At 49.5% G+C, this 19,857-nt stretch overlaps 1 protein-coding gene across 2 annotated transcripts; it reads left to right on the top strand.

Moving 5' to 3' along the window:
- Window positions 1–6,092: 6,092 nt before the first annotated feature.
- On the top strand, window positions 6,093–12,976 carry NUDT13 (nudix hydrolase 13). 2 transcript variants are annotated; one of them, XM_071563639.1, is made up of 9 exons: window positions 6,093–6,108; window positions 7,711–7,821; window positions 8,410–8,549; window positions 9,177–9,284; window positions 9,716–9,822; window positions 10,683–10,808; window positions 11,017–11,128; window positions 11,844–11,998; window positions 12,548–12,976. In XM_071563639.1, exons 2-9 carry the CDS (start codon window positions 7,739–7,741, stop codon window positions 12,737–12,739), a joined length of 1,023 nt encoding a protein of 340 aa, XP_071419740.1. In that variant the 5' UTR covers window positions 6,093–6,108; window positions 7,711–7,738; the 3' UTR covers window positions 12,740–12,976. The 2 variants fall into 2 exon arrangements, with proteins under 2 accessions (XP_071419740.1, XP_071419739.1); XM_071563638.1 differs by having other exon boundaries at window positions 6,099–6,278.
- Window positions 12,977–19,857: the final 6,881 nt, after the last annotated feature.

Here is a 19,857-nt window from a genome sequence, read left to right on the forward strand (position 1 = left end):
TCCGCCCCCTTTATCGGCTCCCGGGACACGCCCCCTCAGGCCACGCCCCCAAGGCGGGGCGGCCCGCGCGCTACGTGAGCCCGGTCACAGCGGCGGCCGCTGCACCGCGCATGCGCCGCCTCAGCTCCACGTGGGGCCCACAGGGCCGCCGCCATCGCCCCCGGAGACAGCGGGGGGACACCGGGGGGACGGCGGCACCGCCACCGCCCCCGGGGACAGCGGGGGGACACCGGGGGCACAGCGGGGGGACGGCGGCACCGCCACCGCCCCCGGGGACAGCGGGGGGACACCGGGGGCACAGCGGGGGGACGGCGGCACCGCCACCGCCCCCGGGGACAGCGGGGGGACACCGGGGGCACAGCGGGGGGACGGCGGCACCGCCACCGCCCCCGGGGACAGCGGGGGGACACCGGGGGCACAGCGGGGGGACGGCGGCACCGCCACCGCCCCCGGGGACAGCGGGGGGACACCGGGGGCACAGCGGGGGGACGGCGGCACCGCCACCGCCCCCGGGGACAGCGGGGGGACACCGGGGGCACAGCGGGGGGACGGCGGCACCGCCACCGCCCCCGGGGACAGCGGGGGGACACCGGGGGCACAGCGGGGGGACGGCGGCACCGCCACCGCCCCCGGGGACAGCGGGGGGACACCGGGGGCACAGCGGGGGGACGGCGGCACCGCCACCGCCCCCGGGGACAGCGGGGGGACACCGGGGGCACAGCGGGGGGACGGCGGCACCGCCACCGCCCCCGGGGACAGCGGGGGGACACCGGGGGCACAGCGGGGGGACGGCGGCACCGCCACCGCCCCCGGGGACAGCGGGGGGACACCGGGGGCACAGCGGGGGGACGGCGGCACCGCCACCGCCCCCGGGGACAGCGGGGGGACGGCGGCACCGCCACCGCCCCCGGGGACAGCGGGGGGACGGCGGCACCGCCACCGCCCCCGGGGACAGCGGGGGGACGGCGGCACCGCCACCGCCCCCGGGGACAGCGGGGGGACGGCGGCACCGCCACCGCCCCCGGGGACAGCGGGGGGACGGCGGCACCGCCACCGCCCCCGGGGACAGCGGGGGGACGGCGGCACCGCCACCGCCCCCGGGGACAGCGGGGGGACGGCGGCACCGCCACCGCCCCCGGGGACAGCGGGGGGACGGCGGCACCGCCACCGCCCCCGGGGACAGCGGGGGGACGGCGGCACCGCCACCGCCCCCGGGGACAGCGGGGGGACGGCGGCACCGCCACCGCCCCCGGGGACAGCGGGGGGACGGCGGCACCGCCACCGCCCCCGGGGACAGCGGGGGGACGGCGGCACCGCCACCGCCCCCGGGGACAGCGGGGGGACGGCGGCACCGCCACCGCCCCCGGGGACAGCGGGGGGACGGCGGCACCGCCACCGCCCCCGGGGACAGCGGGGGGACACCACCCGGGACACCGGGGCCCCACCGGCACCACCACAGCAGGAAACGGGACCGCGCCCAAGCCCAGAGGGGCGGGTTGTGAAGTAACAGTTGCCCACGAGGCGCGGGGGACACCAGCTGGCCTTGCTGAGCCCGGAATCGCAGGGTTGGAAAAGACCCCCGAGGTCACCGAGCCCAGCGTGGAAGGGCCGTGTCAGCCACAGCGCTCGCTGGCACGTGATGGGGCTCAGGGGGTCCCCGGTGCAGGGCCAGGAGTTGGACTCGATGGTCTGACGGGCCCCTTCCAACTCAGCGTAGTTTTTTCTGTGATTCCCACTCCCACCTCTGGCAGTGTCCCAGTTTCCCCAGGAGAGCCTGGCGGAGCCCAGTCCCAAAGTCCCACAGGGAGGGGGTCAGGGAGGGGTCACTCCCACAGCCCCCAGCGGACACTCCTGAACAGGCGCTGCAGTCGGGGCTCGCTCCTGGGGCACAGGGGCACACTGGGGATTCACACCAGTTGCACAATTCAGTACAGCCTGCCCAGATTCTCATTTCTGTCTGAGACACAGTCTTGTCTCCTTTCTCTCTTTCAGCTGCTTTAATTTCTGTGGGTAGTTGTGATTCCAAACCAGCCTTGCACCTCCCTCTGTCCTGCATTTCACAGCTCACTTTCTGTTCCATCAGCCACGACTTTCACTGACCTGCAAGCCCAGCTGAAGACATTTCCACACTGTCCAGTATCTTCATCAAGTGCTGTTGCTGAAGCAGCTTCCCCTCTCCTTCCAGGGCTTCCATCTAAATGCAGCTGATCCCCAAAGCAGTTTGCAAGGCAGCAGCAAAACCTGTATCACAAACCACTATCAGCTCTAGGTATCACAAAGCTGCTTGGATGTGTCTTGCCATAAAGAATCAATGCTGACTGCTCATGGTTTTCTACAAGTTCAGTTATTTGTTCATTCCAGCAATTAAGTTGGAATCAGGGACATTCATAAGCATTTTTTCCTTTATTTTTAGATGTGGGCTTCAAATAAAGAGTCACCTCCTCACTAGCCTAACCAGCCTTCAGCCTTCCTAAGGCAGATATTTTTGGTCACTCACAGCTGGAAATCTTTTGCAACAATAATAGACAGGGGGCAGATCCCCCATAATAGGGGTCAAAATGCCCCTCTAACACACATTCTGTAGCAAGATGACTTTGAACACACTCAGAAGAGGGAACTGGAGGCTGCAGCGTGATCTATAACTTAAGATTTCTTCCCTAAACTGTTCCCTCACCTCCAATTCCCTCAGCAGCGCCTTGGGAAGGGCAAACCCTGGGTGTTAGTCCCATTTTGGGGGAGGCTCTGTGATAGGATGTATCTCCCAGGAGAGACAAACAACCACACAGAGTGCATTGGGTTATCTCTCATCCAGCTGTGGACACAGATGTGTCCACACACAGCCAGCACTGCGAGTGCTGCTGCGCCAGAGCAGGAACAAGGCCAGTTTTTAGTGGAACTATCCATCAAAAAATAAGCCTTCCTTTCCTCTCGTTCTGGTTGCCTTCCAACAGAAATACAACTCCTTCCACTAGCAGGAAACACTGGAATGATATCCAAGCTTCTAGCTGAGGCATCTAGTTAAAGCCTTATTATCCAAAGAGTCCATAACATGTAGCCAGAGATTTAACAGCAGCTTCTAGAGATTTGGCAAAACCTCACACACTGGAGAGGCACATTCAGATGTTTTCTAGCAAGATCTGCTGCTCTCTCAGCATCTTTTGCACTGTCCAGATATTTTTAGGAAGTAAGATGGGCAGTGGAGAACAACATCAAGCACGTTTAAGGGTTGTGCTGCTCAGCATGGGGCTGAAAGCTTCAGAGACAGATTTGGTTACCCAGGTTCCTGCATGGGATGAGACAGCAAACACTCAGTACCCATCCCTTACACAGGCTGAAGTCAGAGCCTACCTAGTTCCTTGCCAAGGCCAAGTCTCTGATCATGTTTGTCCCCTTGGAACCTTTTCCAGATCTTCAGTATCCCTTTGGAGATGACCGGCCATGACCTGCAGGCAATTTTAAGACACAGGTGAGTCATCTTTATATGAATCCAAGTTAGCTCAAAAAGCTTGGCTTAAACCACAGCTGAGGTCTCACCCTTTGCAAAGAGGTGAAGCCTCACCTAGTTTCCCCACAGTCTGCTCCCAAAATGAAGTCATTACCTGCAGTCAGTGTCCTGCCATCAGTTATGTTGTGCAGTGCAACAAGTCACTCCCAGAGTCTGAGGATATTCCATAACCAACAGCAGCACCAAGGGAGGGGAAAGGGCAAATCCCACATGTTACCTGAAACAAATCCCAGTAAGATGCCATTCAGAAGTTCAAGTGTCTCCTCTGCCCCTGTCCAAGAGCACAGAATGTAACCAGCAGATCAAATTAGGCGGTTTCTTTCTTTCATGGTCCCCACCCTGAGTGTGAGAAACCATAGGAGTCCATCATATAAATAATATACACAAACCTAACTTTAGAGAAAAGCCAGATTTGGTTAGTTTGCATTTAAAATTTAATGACAGAGGGGAAGACTACTCCTTAACTTTTTCCTTAAAGAAGTGGTTTTTCTTTCCTTAGGCTTATCCTAAAAAAAGAAATATTATTTTGCCAAGAGGTTTCTTGTGGCTTGACCATAAGTTTTCAATGTGAATTTGCTAGTTTCATGTATTTAAGGCAATTAACAGTTGTTTTACAAGGACCAGCTGTTAGCAATTCCAATGCTTATTTCTGCTTATTGGGGACAGCTGGAAAGACACAAAAGAGAAAGAAAAGGTAAGATTAGTAGTAAAACTATTATTAGCCTAGAATTACATTTTCTAGGCACTGTTTCAGCTTGGAAAAAATGTTTTACCAACTCTTAATCCCAATATGAGTATTTTACAAACCTAGATTTAAAAAAAAAAAAAATCTTACCAACACAGGACCAAAGATTTACCTGGTTTGCAATCTTGTCCATGTAGGAGATGACAAGTATTTCTTCTTATGGTTTGTGTCCTCTTTGCCTGCTCCTTTTGTTTGCACTTCTTGCATCAGGAGAATCTCTGGGATTCACTTCCTCTGGGGACCTGCCAAGCTTAAATTAGAAGCTACAGAGATCTCAGAGATGCGTTTTTGTGGCCAGGCCTTCACTTCACTCCCAGGATTGCCCCTAGCAGGGAGTACAGTGTCTGCAGGGCACTAACAGGCAGTTTATAGATGCAATTCACACAACTCAGGGCCCAAAACTACTTAACAAAGAAACAACTCAGTGCCAAAATGAAAACTGGCATTTGTGCTCCTTAAATTAAATAATTAAGTGAACAAATGACAAGAAAACCTCCATTTCAAAACCATCTCCCTGCAGAAACATTTAACAGGGCAATTAATGTCTGGACCCTTGGAGGAGGCACAAGGACTCTCTCCATAGACTGTTTGGCTTCCCACTGCTCAGACCAGTAGCAGAAGTGGCTCTACTCTCATTTCTGAGCATATCTTGCCCCAGCACACAGGCCAGGTGCACATGATTGGGCTAATCCATGGGGTTTTTTCACCTCCATGTAGCAATGACAAGCTCCAGCACTGCCTGCCTTCAAAGGAGACCTTACAAGGCAAAGAGGCTGTCCCAGAATCTGAGGTCCGAAGTATCTCCTCCAGCTACTTCCCTCTAAAACCAGCTCTCCTTGCAAGATCCATTTCTGGGGCCAGTTAGGGTCAATAAATCTGTGAGTTTGTTTTAACAGCAGGGTGGATACTTCCCTTAGAGATTATATTTCAATCCTTTATCTTATTAAGGGAAGATGTGTTTTGTCCATTAATCCAATTAGCCCAGTGGATTAATAAGATCGGGCTTGCTCTGTTTCAGGAAGCACACAAATAGCAGTCAAGCATAATGAAACTTAAACTTGTAAGTAACTCTGGTAACAAGAGTGCTGTTTCCCTGCATATTCTGTTTGTTGTTTTTACAAGCCATGCTCTCAAATTACATGACGTGAATACTCGATTAGAGCTGCCCAATTCATGACCAAAAAGCAAAAGGCTGCCCTGAAAACATTTACTTTCATGTTTATAAAATTCTCTTTGTGCTAAACATAGTCACCCAGGTCCCAGCCCAGAATAATGTTTTCAGTACTTGAGAGGAATATGTTTGTTAGCTTATAAAGGAATGAAAATAATTTGTCATTATTCTGACATGTGTCTTGGCACAGGACCCTCTCTGATCAGAGAAATTCGCTGACAAACTCAGCTGTGGGTTTGGGTGCTGGAACACTGAACAGCTCCAGCCTTCAGATTTATACAGCTCTTGGCACGTTTCCCTGTTTGAGGACACATGGTCCTTAACTTTACACAATGCTCTTATGTTATGGATGTAAACCCCAGAGAAGCTTGGAATTAAAAAAAAAAAAGAGAAAGAAACTACCAGAACAAACTCCTCTGCTAAGAACAGCTCGAATTATTGCAGGAGCACTGTTCTCTCCTGTTTGGGCAAATGCAGGATTGCTGAGGGAATGAAGCAGGTGGGGGGGGGGGGGGGGGGGGGGGGGGGAAAGAAGAGAGAGTTTACTCTCGGGCAACCTCGCGAACTCCAGAAGTTAATCCAGAGCCGGAGCAGAGCGTCAGCCCTTGGCTGTGCCTGCTCTTGCGGCAGCCTGTGAGGAACTACATTTCCCAGCGCTCCCAGTGCGGGAAGAGGGACTCCGACCCAGTAAGAGTCGCTCCGCTGTTTGCTGCGGGAGCATTCTAAGGGAGGTCAAAGCCTGGGGGCTTCCCAGCTGATCCCGGCTCCTGGTCAAAGCCTGGGAGCTTCCCAGCTGATCCCGGCTCCTGGTCAAAGCCTGGGAGCTTCCCAGCTGATCCCTGCTGCAGGAGGGCGCAGTGAGTGCGGGAAATCCCTGGGGAATGACAGGCACAGCCCCACCTCCGGCCGCACAGCGTGCGTGGAGTTCGCACGGGAGTTCGGGAGTTTTTACTGCCTCTATCTGCGAGTGTCACTGATCCTAAGCAGGGATACTATCCCAGGCTGCTCCAAGCCCCGTCCAGCCTGCCCTTGGACACTGCCAGGCATGGGGCATGGTTAAGCTTAAGCATTCCTAGTGATTGCTAGCGACAAGGTGCTAGTCAGTCCAAGGCTGGACTCGATGATCTTACAGGTCTTTTCCAGCCTAATCGATTCTGTGATTCCAAACCTGGCACGGTGGTTCCTGGGGAAGAAGGGGTTAAACGCCCGCACATAGTTCTGGGGACAAGCTACTCCCCCTGTCCCCGCGCCGGCCACTCTGCGGCTCATTCCAGAGCAAAGTGCAGCGCGGGGAGTTCCGCGGGGGCCGCGGGAGACGCGGGGGTGGCAGAGCGGCAGCCACACGGCTGGCACACCGCGGAGCCGAGGCTGTCACTGTCGCTGGCTGTCACTGTCGTCGTCCTCGCACGTGTCAGCCCCAACCCGGCTCCCCCGACAGTCTCCCGAGGGGTCATCCCAGTCAGCTGACACACTGGGAAAGAGGGACGCGGGGCAGACGTGTCCGAAGCTACAAGGCAAAGCCTCCATGTGCAAACAGGAGCCTCTGCTGAGGCTCGGGAGCCATCGCTGACCTTTGCTGAAAGGAAGGCTCTCAGCCTCTTCCTCGGCACTTTATACGTCTGTAAATCACAGAAACGTAACTTCCTCCTTAAAGGGCTTCGAGTTCTGTGGCTGGAAAGGGAAGTATTCAAAGTGGATCACAGTTCAGTTTTGGCTCAGATGAATGCTAGAGATGGTAGAGTTTCTGGCTATTTCCTGACATCCTGAAGCTGAGGTCAAGCTGAAGTCTGTGACTGCAAATGTGGCAGGATCCTTTGGCACAAAAAGCATTCATAGCTGGAGGTGATCCAATTCAGCTGCAACTGCTGTCTCTGGTCTAACTCTGGGAATTCTCTCCCGCAGCTGATATTTTGTCTTTCATTCTCTTCTGGCATCAGTGCCTTTCCCACAGATCCACTGTGTGCTGCAGTGGGATGTGTGGTTGGATGGAGGCCATTGCAACTGTGTAGGAAGGACAGGAGAGGAGCCACCTTCACTGCCCTTTCCCCCAGGGACAAGGGTTTGGGACAGGAATATTGAACCCAGCAAGTTCTGTAAGACCTGTGCACAGGTATCTTTAAATAGTCTTAAAAATGGCCTGAAACTGGATTTTATGTGTGACTAGAGACTGAAACCAAAGTGATACCTTTAGAAAGGAGATTCTGCAGACTCCCTGAGAGGGAGGTTTACCTGGTTATCAAACTTAACTGTGTAGGGGTGCTGCACTACATTTTATGCCTCTCTTTTTAGGCAGAGACCCCAGCTGTAGGTGTTGGCTATGGCTGCAGTTTATCAGGCACTGCACAGAAGAGCTTCCTCTCTCCTCTGCAGGTTACACTCCACCTATGTTAGAAAAATGAGGTAAGTTCTCACCTGGTTTTTGCAGGAAGAAGATCAGAGCTTGGCACTCATGTCCACTGTCACAAATAGCCCCACCTTACCCTAATCCCTAAGATTTCAGCTTGGTCTTTACCCCTCCCATCATTGTGTGGCAGGTACAATGTACCCAGCAGGAATGTTTGTGACCTGATGGGAACTGCCCTCAACATGTGATGCCCACAATAGCCTGGCCAAACAGCACTTGGAGCCATCCAGATTGGGGGATAAACAGGAATATCAAGGTTTCCTGCACGCAAATGATCATGCCTTTAAAGCAGACCTTTTGAATTGAGAGACTGGGTTACTGATCTTCTCAGATATTCAAGACTTGAGGCTGTTCCTGTGGCAGTAAGAACTGCAGTGTTTTCTGCCACACAGCCTTCACTAGATGCTGCAGCCCATCACAGAGGGACTCAGCTGTCAAAAACTCTCAAAGCATGTGGAATACTTTAAATTTGTTCTGTCTGTTCAGCCCCCCTGCTCTGTACAAAATCAATGCATCCAAATAGGCATAACTGATAATCTCAACACAATCCTGAATTCACCTTCCCAATCATTTTCTCACTGCAGATACTTAAATAAGCTAAAGGAAGATGACAGCCTTTGTAGACAAGCTCAGACCTCAGGAACTTTCTACCTCTTTCACAATCTCTCCCCCTTCCTGCAGAAAGCTGGGAAGAAGTATTTGGTACCACAGTTTAGTGCAGCAGGTAAGCAGATCTCTGGAAAGAAACCTCTCATGGATTACACAGCTGAAATGAAACAGAGACATTTGCAAGCAAGCCCTGATACAGGGGATGAAAATCTATGGAGCTGTGCAGGAACATCCTGCTGTGTGCAGCACTCTATTTGTTAACAACCAAAGACTTTAGAGCTAAACCCTTGGCATAAGCTCATGCTCTTCACACACATATGGTATCAACCTGATCTATTTTGAGATGATCAGTTTTAAACATTTGGGACTGTGCATTTTGAAGAGAAAGGGCTGGCAGGGAAACAAGCAAGGCTTTGCTGACATAAGTTTCTTGGTGTACTGCAGGAAAAGTTTGCTTGGAGGGAAAGGTGTTGGCTGATGTAGACAGAACCAATGGACAGCTGCTCCCCAGACATTATAACATTTGGACCTTCAGCTTGACACGGTCAAAACTTCCAACAGCTTGGGAGCAGAGCCAGACTTTAGGTCTCCACCAGGGTGGGATCACTTGTCTGATCCCCTCTCTCACATGGGCACTCTACCTTGAGCCAAGATTGCCTATGCCTTGAAGATCCAGAGGGCATCACAGTTGCATGGATTTGCTTTCACCACAGCTTTCTCTTCCCCTTTCCTTGCTGTTTAGAGATGAAACGGATCCTGGAGAAATTCCAAGAGGCTGAACAGTGGATAGAGAAGTCGGTGCTGATCAGTTGTTCAGACGAGCACGTACCACACTTTGCCCTGGATTTAGGTTGGGATAACTCCTCTCCCATCCCTGCCAGCATCAGCTGGATGCACTGAGATGAAGGTGCTGCTGAGGCAGCATCTCTGTTCCTGGGCTGAACCTTTCACAGAGGGCTGGTTGAGTCTCTGAATTCCTGTTCCTGTGGTGAACACGTGCTGGGGTGGCTCAGCTGAGTCCCTGCAGGAGCTGTTGTGAGCCTGGCAGGTCTCAGCATGGACTGCTCTGCTGTTCCTGTGCCTCTGTGTGTGTGTTAGCAAAGGTGGGCTGTTGGCAGGCCACTGAATATTTGGGAATGTTACCCCTAATGTGGTGTCACTTCCGTGGCAACTTCCAGAAATTGTGTACCGGAACAATGAAGGGCGTAAAGTTGGGATAAAAGCTGAAATTTATGAGATCAAAGATTTTGTTGTTGTTGTTTCTTTTTTTTTTATTAACAGGAGCCTTGGAGAAATCAGTCATTGAGTCTGAACTCCAGGGATCATTTACTGACCTTCGAAAGGCTCTCTTTGTGATGGATGGGAAGGATTCTCCTTTGCTGGCTTCGGTATTGTACAGGAATTTTGCTTCAGGAAGCTGTGATTTCTAACATCAACCCTTCTCCTTGTCTCTCATATGGTTTTGGAATCTAATACATATTGTGGAAATACCTTCTGTACTCTTTCAGTGACCTGGGTACAGATACCCTGTAAGTTACACCAGTTTTCCCAAATTTGTGGTCCCAAAAGCAAGATGCAGTGGGAAGAGAAACAGACAAGTGGTTTAAAAATGAGTGCAGTAATTTGTATCATTTGGCATCAACCTGTTGCATGTTCAGTGTGAAATGTGCTATCTTAGCAGCAGTCTCAGCAATCCCAGTTTGTCCTGTGCTCAGCAAATATCAGGCACTGGTTTTCTGTCATCTGGGCAAAGTGAATGTCACAACAAACTTACACATCTTCTCTCAGAGCTGCTCTTTTAAAACTGCTCATTTATAAGCTGCTGCTCTGCAGATGCCCCCTGTCTGGAGGCCCTGTGTGTGAAAATCAGCTGTCCTGACCCATTAAGAGAAATAGCTTGTGTTCCCTTTCCTGCTCTATAATCTTTGTGATGCTTGGGCTATTTTTCAAGAAGATATTCAGGGTTGGAGACCATAGAATAGTCCAGTTCCCATTACAACTCCCACTATACCCCAGTAAGGAACAACTCTTCCCCACCTCCCTCAAACATACTCAAATTTGGAAGCAGGGAACACTGAATGGAGATTCTGCCATTTTTCAAAGCAGTGTCCATACTGCATTTACCTTTCTGAGGCTTCCAGAGATAATCCCCACAATTGCATGCAAAGTATCATCCAGGGAGACTGCTCTGATGCATCTCTTTGCAACAAGTGTAAATAAAATCTGTGTTTCTCTCTCGTGTTTGCAGGCCCAGTCCCTTCTCCGGTGGCACGATTGCCACCAGTACTGCAGCAAAACTGGGCAGCCCACTCAGAAAAACACAGCTGGCAGCAAGCGTGTCTGCTATGCCAGTGGAATAACCTACTACCCCCAGGTGAGCACCTGAACAGCCAAGGGGAGCCACACAGGGGACTCTGGTGACAAGCCAACACTGCTGGTTTGCACAGAGGGGAACCTGCAAGAGGCAACTGGGTACTTTGCCCTTAGTGCTCACCCAGTGACCCTCAACCAGCCAGGCAAAGCAACCATTTCCACTTACTTGTTTGGTCTGAACTCGTTTTGCTTTGTGATGCCTTGGCCAGATGTCTCCAGTGGTCATCACGCTGGTGTCGGATGGGAGCCGCTGCCTCCTTGCCCGACAGCCCTCGTTTCCCCCAGGGATGTACACGGCTCTCTCCGGCTTCTGTGACATGGGTGAGGTGGGCTCTGACCACAGCTGTGGGCTGGGGCATGCAGGGGGTGGGACAGGCTGGGGGCACAGCTGCTCAGAGAAAAGGGTGGACACACAGGTGATATCTGTCCCCATCCCTGGGAGTGTCCCAGGCCAGGCTGGATGGGGCTTGGAGCAACCTGGGAAGGTGTCCCTGCCCATGGCAGGGGGTTGGAACAAAGTGATCTCTAAGGCCCCTTCCAACACAACATTCCATGATTCTGTGATACCAAGGAAAAACATACTGGTCTAAATATATGAATGATCCCATTCAGAGAGAATTGAGAATAGCTGTATGTATCTGAAGAGAACAGGAATTTTGGTGTTGAGCAGTTGCTCAAGTCCCAGCTGGCAAACATAAATTTTAAACTCCCCAGGCTAGAACCCCTGATAATTATTTTTAGTCCATTTTGTGGCTAGTGCAGTCTGGCTCAGAAGAAAAACTACAGACCTCTTGTTACAGGAGGGAAAATGGCTTAAAAAGGGAAATGTTGAATTGTTCTGCATGTAGAGAGGGCATGGTGGCTGTTATGGGAGGTAAACACTGTTGGGGAATTTAATGGAGCATCCTGCTGACAAGCATTCCCAGGTCAGCACAGCTGGAGCTCCTGCGTGTCAGGGCTGGGACACCTCGGAAATGAGCGTTTTCCTTGCTGCCCTGAGGCCAGACCATGCTTACCTAACTTTGGTTGCTTCCAGGTGAAAACGTGGAGGAGACGGTGCGTCGGGAGGTGGCAGAGGAGGTGGGGCTGGAGGTGGAGTCGCTCCGGTACTCGGGCTCGCAGCACTGGCCCTTCCCCAGCAGCTCCCTCATGGTGGCCTGTCACGCCCTGGTGAGAGCAGAGCAGGCTGAGGTGAGCGAGCTCAGGGCTCCTGAAGCATTTCACTGCCCACCTTCGGGAGCAACATCTCTTTCAGCCCACAGTGTTTAGTTAGGGGAGCACCACATCCTCTCTAAAAGCAGTTTTCCCTTGGGGTTGTCTACAAGTGAAGAACAAAGTTCAAGATACTCCTATTTTCTGACAGATTTTGCAAGGTGACTGAGTGTATATACAAGCCCAGAGTTCAGCCCCCTGTATTTCTTCCTCTGAACTTTGCAGAGGAGGTTCTCTCTAGTGTTAACATCACATTTGCCATAGAATAATCAGTTTCTGCCATGTTAATTACTGTGCTCAGCCACTGGTGCTTTGCAGGCCAGTGCCATGATGGACAGGCTTACCTGATCTGTGGCTTCCCAAAGAAACCAAGGGGGATAGTAATGTCCTCTCCTGGATTGCATCAGGCATGGATAAAGCACTCTGGGCATTCCAGCATAGGATCTTTGTGGGTACAGGAGCAAGCAAGGTACCACTACCCACATTTAAAGCTCATTTAAGGGACTGGTGCTCTTGAATTCTTTCCAGATCAGTATGGACAGCCTGGAACTGGAGGAAGCCCGTTGGTTTGGCCTGGAGGAAATCGTGGAGGGTCTCAAGAGAGAGCCCAGCTCCTCAAAGCAAGATGATGGGAGTGTTTTACCCTGGTTCCCTCCCAAACAGGCCATTGCTCACCAGCTGATCCGTGAGTGGGTTAAGCAGCAGAGTGCCCAGGCTTAGGCAGCGCTTCATCAAGTCTGGGATTCCACCAGAACTATGAAAACTCAATAGAAAAGCTTCCAAAGCCACAGAAGGAGAAGGCTGTGTCACAGTGAGGACAGCACCATAGGGATGGCACTCAAACATACTGGCCTACAAAGCCATTTCTACACTGATCATCCTCACAGCAGTGGATCTCCTCTGAGATTCCATAAGTTGCAGTAAATGTACAATAAAATTCTTATTTCCAAAGCATCAGACTTATTGTGACCAGCTGGCATTGACACCATATCTTTGTCCCATTTGCCTCCATTGTTCTCATATCAACAGCACACTTTCCAGAAAAAAATTAAGGGGCAGTGGCATCATCTTTATATGGATCTGGAAGAACTATCAAAAAGCAGAAGAAAAGCCACTTGGTTGTATTCTTTCTCCTTCTGTCTCTCTCCTCATTCAATCTTCCAGTTTCATACAAAACATCCAGGTTTTTTTGCAAATGTTAAAGGGGCTTCTGCTTCACTGATACATCTGAGCAACTGAAAATACCTCTCGAGGCACCATTTTCCCCACCACAAAGAGAGCTGCTTCCATCCCAGGGAAGAGAGAACAGAGCTATCTGGTGGTAGAGAGGGGAAGAGCAAAGCCTACACATAAGCATATTAGAAGAAGCCAGGTAATGAAAAGGTGACAGGAGCTGCTGCAACAAGGACTGCACTTCCAACGGAATAAAATCCTGAAAGGAACAGTGCTCCTTACCCTGAGGCCAAGGGCTGTGGCTTGCCTGGAGAGCTGGTCTCGTTTTTCTGATGAAATGGTACCACCTCCCTGAAGGAAGAGTGACAAAGGGACAGTGTGGGCAAGGAAAGCTGAGTGCATGAGACAGATGAGAGGATGTTTGATGTGCTGCTGATTCAGGCTGACAGTCCTTTCTGCCTGCTCGGTCAGAGCTCAGATGCCAAGACTGCAAAGCCCCCAGTACAGACACTTGAAGGGGGAACAGGGATGTGTCCCTGACTGCCACCACTGGGATTCACTGCAGGGGAACTCAGAGCAGTAAGTAAAAAGGGCTTTCTCACACTGCTGAGACACACTTTGTTTCCTCAAGTTATTTTACTTTTGGAAGTTGGGAGGGGATTCTTTCAGGACATGGTGGCATATTCAAACACCCCAACCCTCAGTCAATAAAACCCATGTGCCAGAGCATGTCTGTCATGTCTGTGAACTCGATCTGTCACTCATCCCAGCAGGAATCTGTACAGCCAAGGGCACTGCTGCCTCCCCTCCAGCCCAGCCAGACACACCACAGGAGCCCTCACACCACTCAGCTGCAACATTCCTGCATCCAGTTTCCTTTGAAACATGGCTCACTGCCTCTTTTCACAATAGTCCCTTCTGCTTTTCTCTCCCATTACAGCACTCCAGGCCCCCAGCATTTCTCTCTTGCTCTCTCATCTCTGCAAACTGACATTTCCATTTTCAGCCTCCCTCCTTTCTTCCCCTTCTCTGCAGTACAAGATACTGAAGACTTGGATACCTGCCAGCAATATATTCCAGCTTCTCATCCTCCTTCCTGCTTCTCCTTTAGCCCTCCCAGTTCACCCTTAGGTAGTTCACTAATGTGCCCAGGCTGCTTCCAGTGTACATCCAGCTCAATGTACTTAGTACTTTTTAATATCTACACATGGTCTGTTCTCCCAGTGGCTGAAAAAGGACCCTGGGATCAAAAAGAGCAGCAGAAAGAGTACCTGCCAATACAGAATAAAGTTCGAGGAAGAGCAAAGCTATTTTCTCATTTTTTTGCTCCTGTGATTCACCTGTTCAAATAGTTTTGAACATCTGCATGTTCCTTTTAATTGTCATTAAGAAAAAAAGCCTTTTCAGTCTACACAAATGGGGGTTATTTTGTACAAGGCAATATTCTCATCACAGCTTTTGAAAAGCATTGAATTTTGAACTGTTCTACAAAATCCTTAATACATACCCTTTTGACTTAGTTATGATACTGGTGGCCTCTGTTCCTGGTGTTAAGCAAGCAGGAATGATCACAGGCACACAGCTATGAACAGGACAGAAAACCAAGGTGAGACACATGTTATTCTCACTGGCATTTGCCTCAGAAATCTGCCTGAAGCCTGAGGAACACTCACTGCAGTCAAGACAGGACATGCTCCATAAAGACAGGTGACCTAGATAAAGGAACAGGCAATTCCTGACAGATGCTTCCTCAACACAACACAGCAGTGCTTTCCCAGGAAAAGGTACCAGCAGGAAAAAGGGATGGAGCAACATATTTCTCTCTCAAGAACACATCCCTTTGATGTGTTTACTGAATCTGCTTTGGGAGTACTTGGATTTTACCAATCTGTGAGACCCCACTGTGTTCAGAGCCTGCCAGGGATGTACAGCAAGACCCAGTGCTGAAAAGCATCACAGCCCAGGTATTGCCAGACAGCAGGATGTAAAACAACATAGGCAGCTATAAAATAACATCCATCTGATTAATCTGATATAACTTTTTGGAGAGCAATGCAGGCTGGTTCAGAGCAGCATTCCAACTACCTCCCCAAAGCAACAGGGCATAAAAGTTCTGTTTATCTCTCCCAGGTGCTGGCAGAGGATTAAAGTAACCAAAGCACATGACACAACTTGTCTATCTCTGACTGAGGGAGCAAAAGAAATCTTACCTGGAGATGATGTGGAGTGAGAATTCATCCCCTGGGCTACCCTGCTGCTGCATGGAGAGGCCACGTTTTCCTCCCCAGAGGGACATTCATCACTGTGAATGGCAGAAAGTCTGACCTCAGCATTACAGGTCAAGGAGGAAGCTCTTACATAAAGAATCAACTCCACCTTCTGAGACACAGGGGACACACTCTGAATCTGATGTTCAGCCTGAGAGGACACGAGCACATAATGGAACAACATGACAACATGACCCTGTTAAAGTCATTTGTCAGGGAAACAGTAACCAGGAGCAGCTGAGCTGTGGCAGCTGCAAGGGACAGGTTGTCAGAACAACCTGTAATTACACAAGTACAACTCCTGTGTTCGCTCTGAGGCACTGCTCAAAGGAGCTCGGCTGCCACAGCCTTCAGCTCCCATCTAAACCATGTTCACTTTCCAACCCAGCAACAGATGGAAAGCAGCTGTGTCAGGGGAAAAAAGACTGCCAAGTGTTATTCATGTGACAGTGGATACACCTGGGAATGACTGAGCACCACCAAAAATACTCCTGTTAAGAAAAAAAGAGGCCACCTGGCAACCTGGAGATGGTATGACTTGCATTTTCCTTTCTTAGGACCCATCAGGGGTATTTTGAAGCCAGTCAGGTGCAGTGAGAGATGTCCAGAACAGTCTTTACATGGAGAAACTGAATTTGGCATCAGCTCTGACAAACGAGAGAGATCCCAGGAGCAGAAATACATTGCCCAGCTGCCTCATGGGGAGAGCAGTATTGGCACAGGGACAGAAAATGCAGATTGAACATCCTTTTCCACTGGTCCCTGTGCTCAGCTGGAGATGGCATCCTTTATATAGTGTTCTCCACTCTTCCTATTAGTGGAAATACTGCAAAGGGACACAGGAAGTTTACTTATGTATTAAAAGGAGCAGAAAAAGGAGAAAGAGAAGGTTTGGGGTACAGGCAGAAGCAAATTCACACAGCATCTCATAGTTAAATGACTGCTGTGAGTGTGCAGCATGAAGAAAACATAAATTAACTGGATTACATTCAACACTGTACCTGTATGGCCTTTTAGCTGCAGGCAAGGACCCTCACCAGTTAAAAAAAGTTCTGGTCTGAGCTAATTTAGATCAAAATCCTGCAGTCACTGGGTATCATTACTTCTTTTTCCTATCAAATTATAAAGTCTTACTGGAATTACCTCATTTTCTGTCTCCTACATGCAACAGTGGTCAAGTCACCTACATAATTTTTGTGCATAAACTGAGCTTTACCTTCACAATAGCTTTGCTCTTCACTTCCCATCCTTGTACCCTTGTGGATATCCATCTGGGAGCACTGACCCACTTAGGCACAGGCTCCACTCCAAACAGCAATCCCCACTTCACACAGGAGTAACACCCATGTGATAATCTTCTGTCTCTATTAATTACTTTGCTTCTTAGCTGCAGTTTCACACCAGAAACCTGTGAGCTGTTCATGGCACCCTTTTCCACAACAGTGCGCTCCACAAGGTGACTTCCAAGCCTGGAAGCACAGCCAGCACGTTTTCCCACATCTGCCTGCTGGTTCTACCCTATTTCAAGAGAACAAGCTATCACTGTAAGAATTCAAACAGAAGATAAACCAAATCATGACCACAACAGCAAACTCATTTGCCCTGAAAGCAGGTTTGCTGTTGAATTCATTGTCCCATCTCAGCACCTGGAATTTGTGATGGGATACCTTTCTTTCCTCAGGAGGTGGTAACTGGGTTCCTCAGCTGGTGGCTGAGCACCAGATACTCATGGACTAAGACTTCACACCCCTGACTTCATATTCTTGAGCAGCTCACTTTTTTCACTAGCTCTGTAGTCTGCTGTTTAAGCCAAGCACCCACAGTGAGGAATTTTCCTAGGGGAATAAAGCAAGCTGGAAAAAGAAACAAATTTCCATTTTGGACCTGCCAGAACAGATGCTCTTGTGTTCCATTCCAAAGACAGAAATGGCAAGAGGGAGGCAGCTGTTTGCAGCATCCCAAGGGATCCCAAGGTGGTGCAAAGGGCCTGCCCTGCCTCCTGCTGCTATGGAAAACAAATTCCAGTCTCTCATATGAGTCAGACAAGCAGCTGCAGCAGGAGCTGGGCAAACAGTCATTAGAAATGCTTTTCCACCACTGCAAGTAACACATGCCTGGAGATAACTGTCATTGCTGTGCTGAAGTGTTGGAAAGCCAGAGCAGCAGGCAAGTGTCCTGCAGGGAGGGGATGTTTCCTGGCAGCAGGGAGGCTGAGAGCCACTTACACCACAAGGATGGTGAAAGCACTTTGGTTGCAGGTGGATTTGCATGATGACTTCTGAGACTACTCCACAAAACTTCTCAGTGGCAAGAGTGGCAACAGCCAAAGTGCCCAAGTGTTTAGCAGAGTTTGAACAGGTCTCTGCTGTCCCCTGGGATCAGTTTTGATCTCATACAGGGAAGATGAAAGGTCCATTATTTGTTTTCTTGCTTGAAACCTACCAGTCAGCAAATACAGGCTTCAGGGATCAAACCTGAAGAAGAAAACCACATTTCTGGAAGGGTCAGAAGTTCCAGAATGAACAAGGCTATACAAAAGGCAGCTGCTCAAGTGAGCAAAGTGAATAAATTGGGTTGGAATGCACTTGTAGTTAAACTGCTTTAGAACATAATGAAAACTTTGATAGCAACCCGTTGAAAGGGAACCACACTGCACTTGTCTTCCCTAATTAATTCCATCAGGCCTCCTTCACTAAAACACTCTCAAAATTAAAAGCAGAGATGGCTCATGTGTTACTTCAAAGCAGTGAAGAGGCAGCTTGGAAATGCTTATCCTTCGATGGCAAACTCTCTTGTGAGCAGTTCCAGAGCCTTGAGGGCCTTCACTGTGAAGCTGCTAAACAAAAGTAAATAGCTGGAATAGAAATCAGTCCCCCTGATGGAAAAGTGAGATTATCCAAGCAGCAACATCAGCTGAAGTGCTTCCAAAGAGCAGCTTTGTTCTGAACATTAGCTGAGAAGTTTTCTTCACATACTACAACAGAAGAGTCTTTTGATCTGTTTTCACCTTTTGTGTGGTATAAGAGTTAAATGTGATCATGTTCTTGCAACTAAATTATCTTAGAGTGTCTAAACTTGATCTAAGTACTCACCAGTGGAGACTTTTATGTAGGTTCAGTGCTAATCACCTTCCCTGTTCAGATGTAAACCCCTTTCATGGTTCAGGTACATCAGTTTTCCACCACTAACTGCTGGCTGTCCCAGAACTTCTGTTACCCCACATTTTCCAGTGGAATTTGTCTAACTGAATTTTCCACCTCACCTCTCTGCTCCTTGAACTTTAGCAGCATCCTTATACTTCCCAATTCCAGTTGTCCATCTCTAATCCCTGTCCAAGCTGCCAGTGCTCTCCCTAAGCTGTTGACAAAGTAAATGACACAACATCAGCAGAGGGCACATGTGGAAGTAGCACATCAACCCCTCCAACCACACTCATTCCAGGCATCCACCAGCAGAATCTCCAGTATTTATAATATTTTACCAGGTACTGGTCATTTGCAGAAACAAAACCTGGAAAAGGAACAACCCATGAGCACAGAGCAGCAGAAGTTGGCAAGCCAAGAATCCACTGTACATTGTCAAGGACTCCTGAATTTCTATGCCAAGCTGTGCCAGAATTTTCTGTGCATTGGTTAAGCTCACGTTGTCATGGCAGTCAAACACTGAAACCAACAAGTATCCAAGTCCTACAGGGAAACAACTTATGCTACATTCTGCTTTGGCATTTAAAGTAATGCCAGCACTTGACATTAAAAAAATATTAAACCAAAGAATACAACTAAATGTATTCCAATATTTACACTAATAATAACATTATTAATAACAGTAATAACAATAATGTTTATTCAGTCCTTTAAAAGTGATCAGGAATGCCTTCAGGATCAAGCAGGCTTTTATATTGTTGCTATTATTTTTCTGATTGTGTTTGAAGAAAAACTCAACACACAAACAACAAACAAAAACTTCACCCATGAGCTCATCTTCTACCACTTAAGACAATTAATTGTTGAATTAAAAAAAAAGGAACAAAAAAAGGAAAAATAAATTTGATTCAGACCTGGTAGGACTGTGTCCTTGCTGCCTGTTAACCAAGAAGTTCTACATATTGTAATTCAAATGTATCTTGTTAAAAGTCATCATATGTAGAATAGATTTTTCATTCCATGTGAAGGCAACATGCTGCACACACCTTCCAGCTACATTTTCACTGGAAAACAAACCTAAACTGTTCAGCCTGGGCTCACCCACAGCTCCTGCTGGCACAATGCCAATATCCAGCAATAATGGAATTCAGAAAATGCCCAATTATGAAAATGCTTTAACTCCAAGAACTTCTGATACTGCACTGAGAAAATTCTGCCTGCTTTCAAAGGAAAAAAAACATCTTCAGTCATCAAG

This window comes from Pithys albifrons, chromosome 9, assembly GCF_047495875.1.
Source record: "Pithys albifrons albifrons isolate INPA30051 chromosome 9, PitAlb_v1, whole genome shotgun sequence".
Classification (NCBI taxonomy): domain Eukaryota; kingdom Metazoa; phylum Chordata; class Aves; order Passeriformes; family Thamnophilidae; genus Pithys; species Pithys albifrons.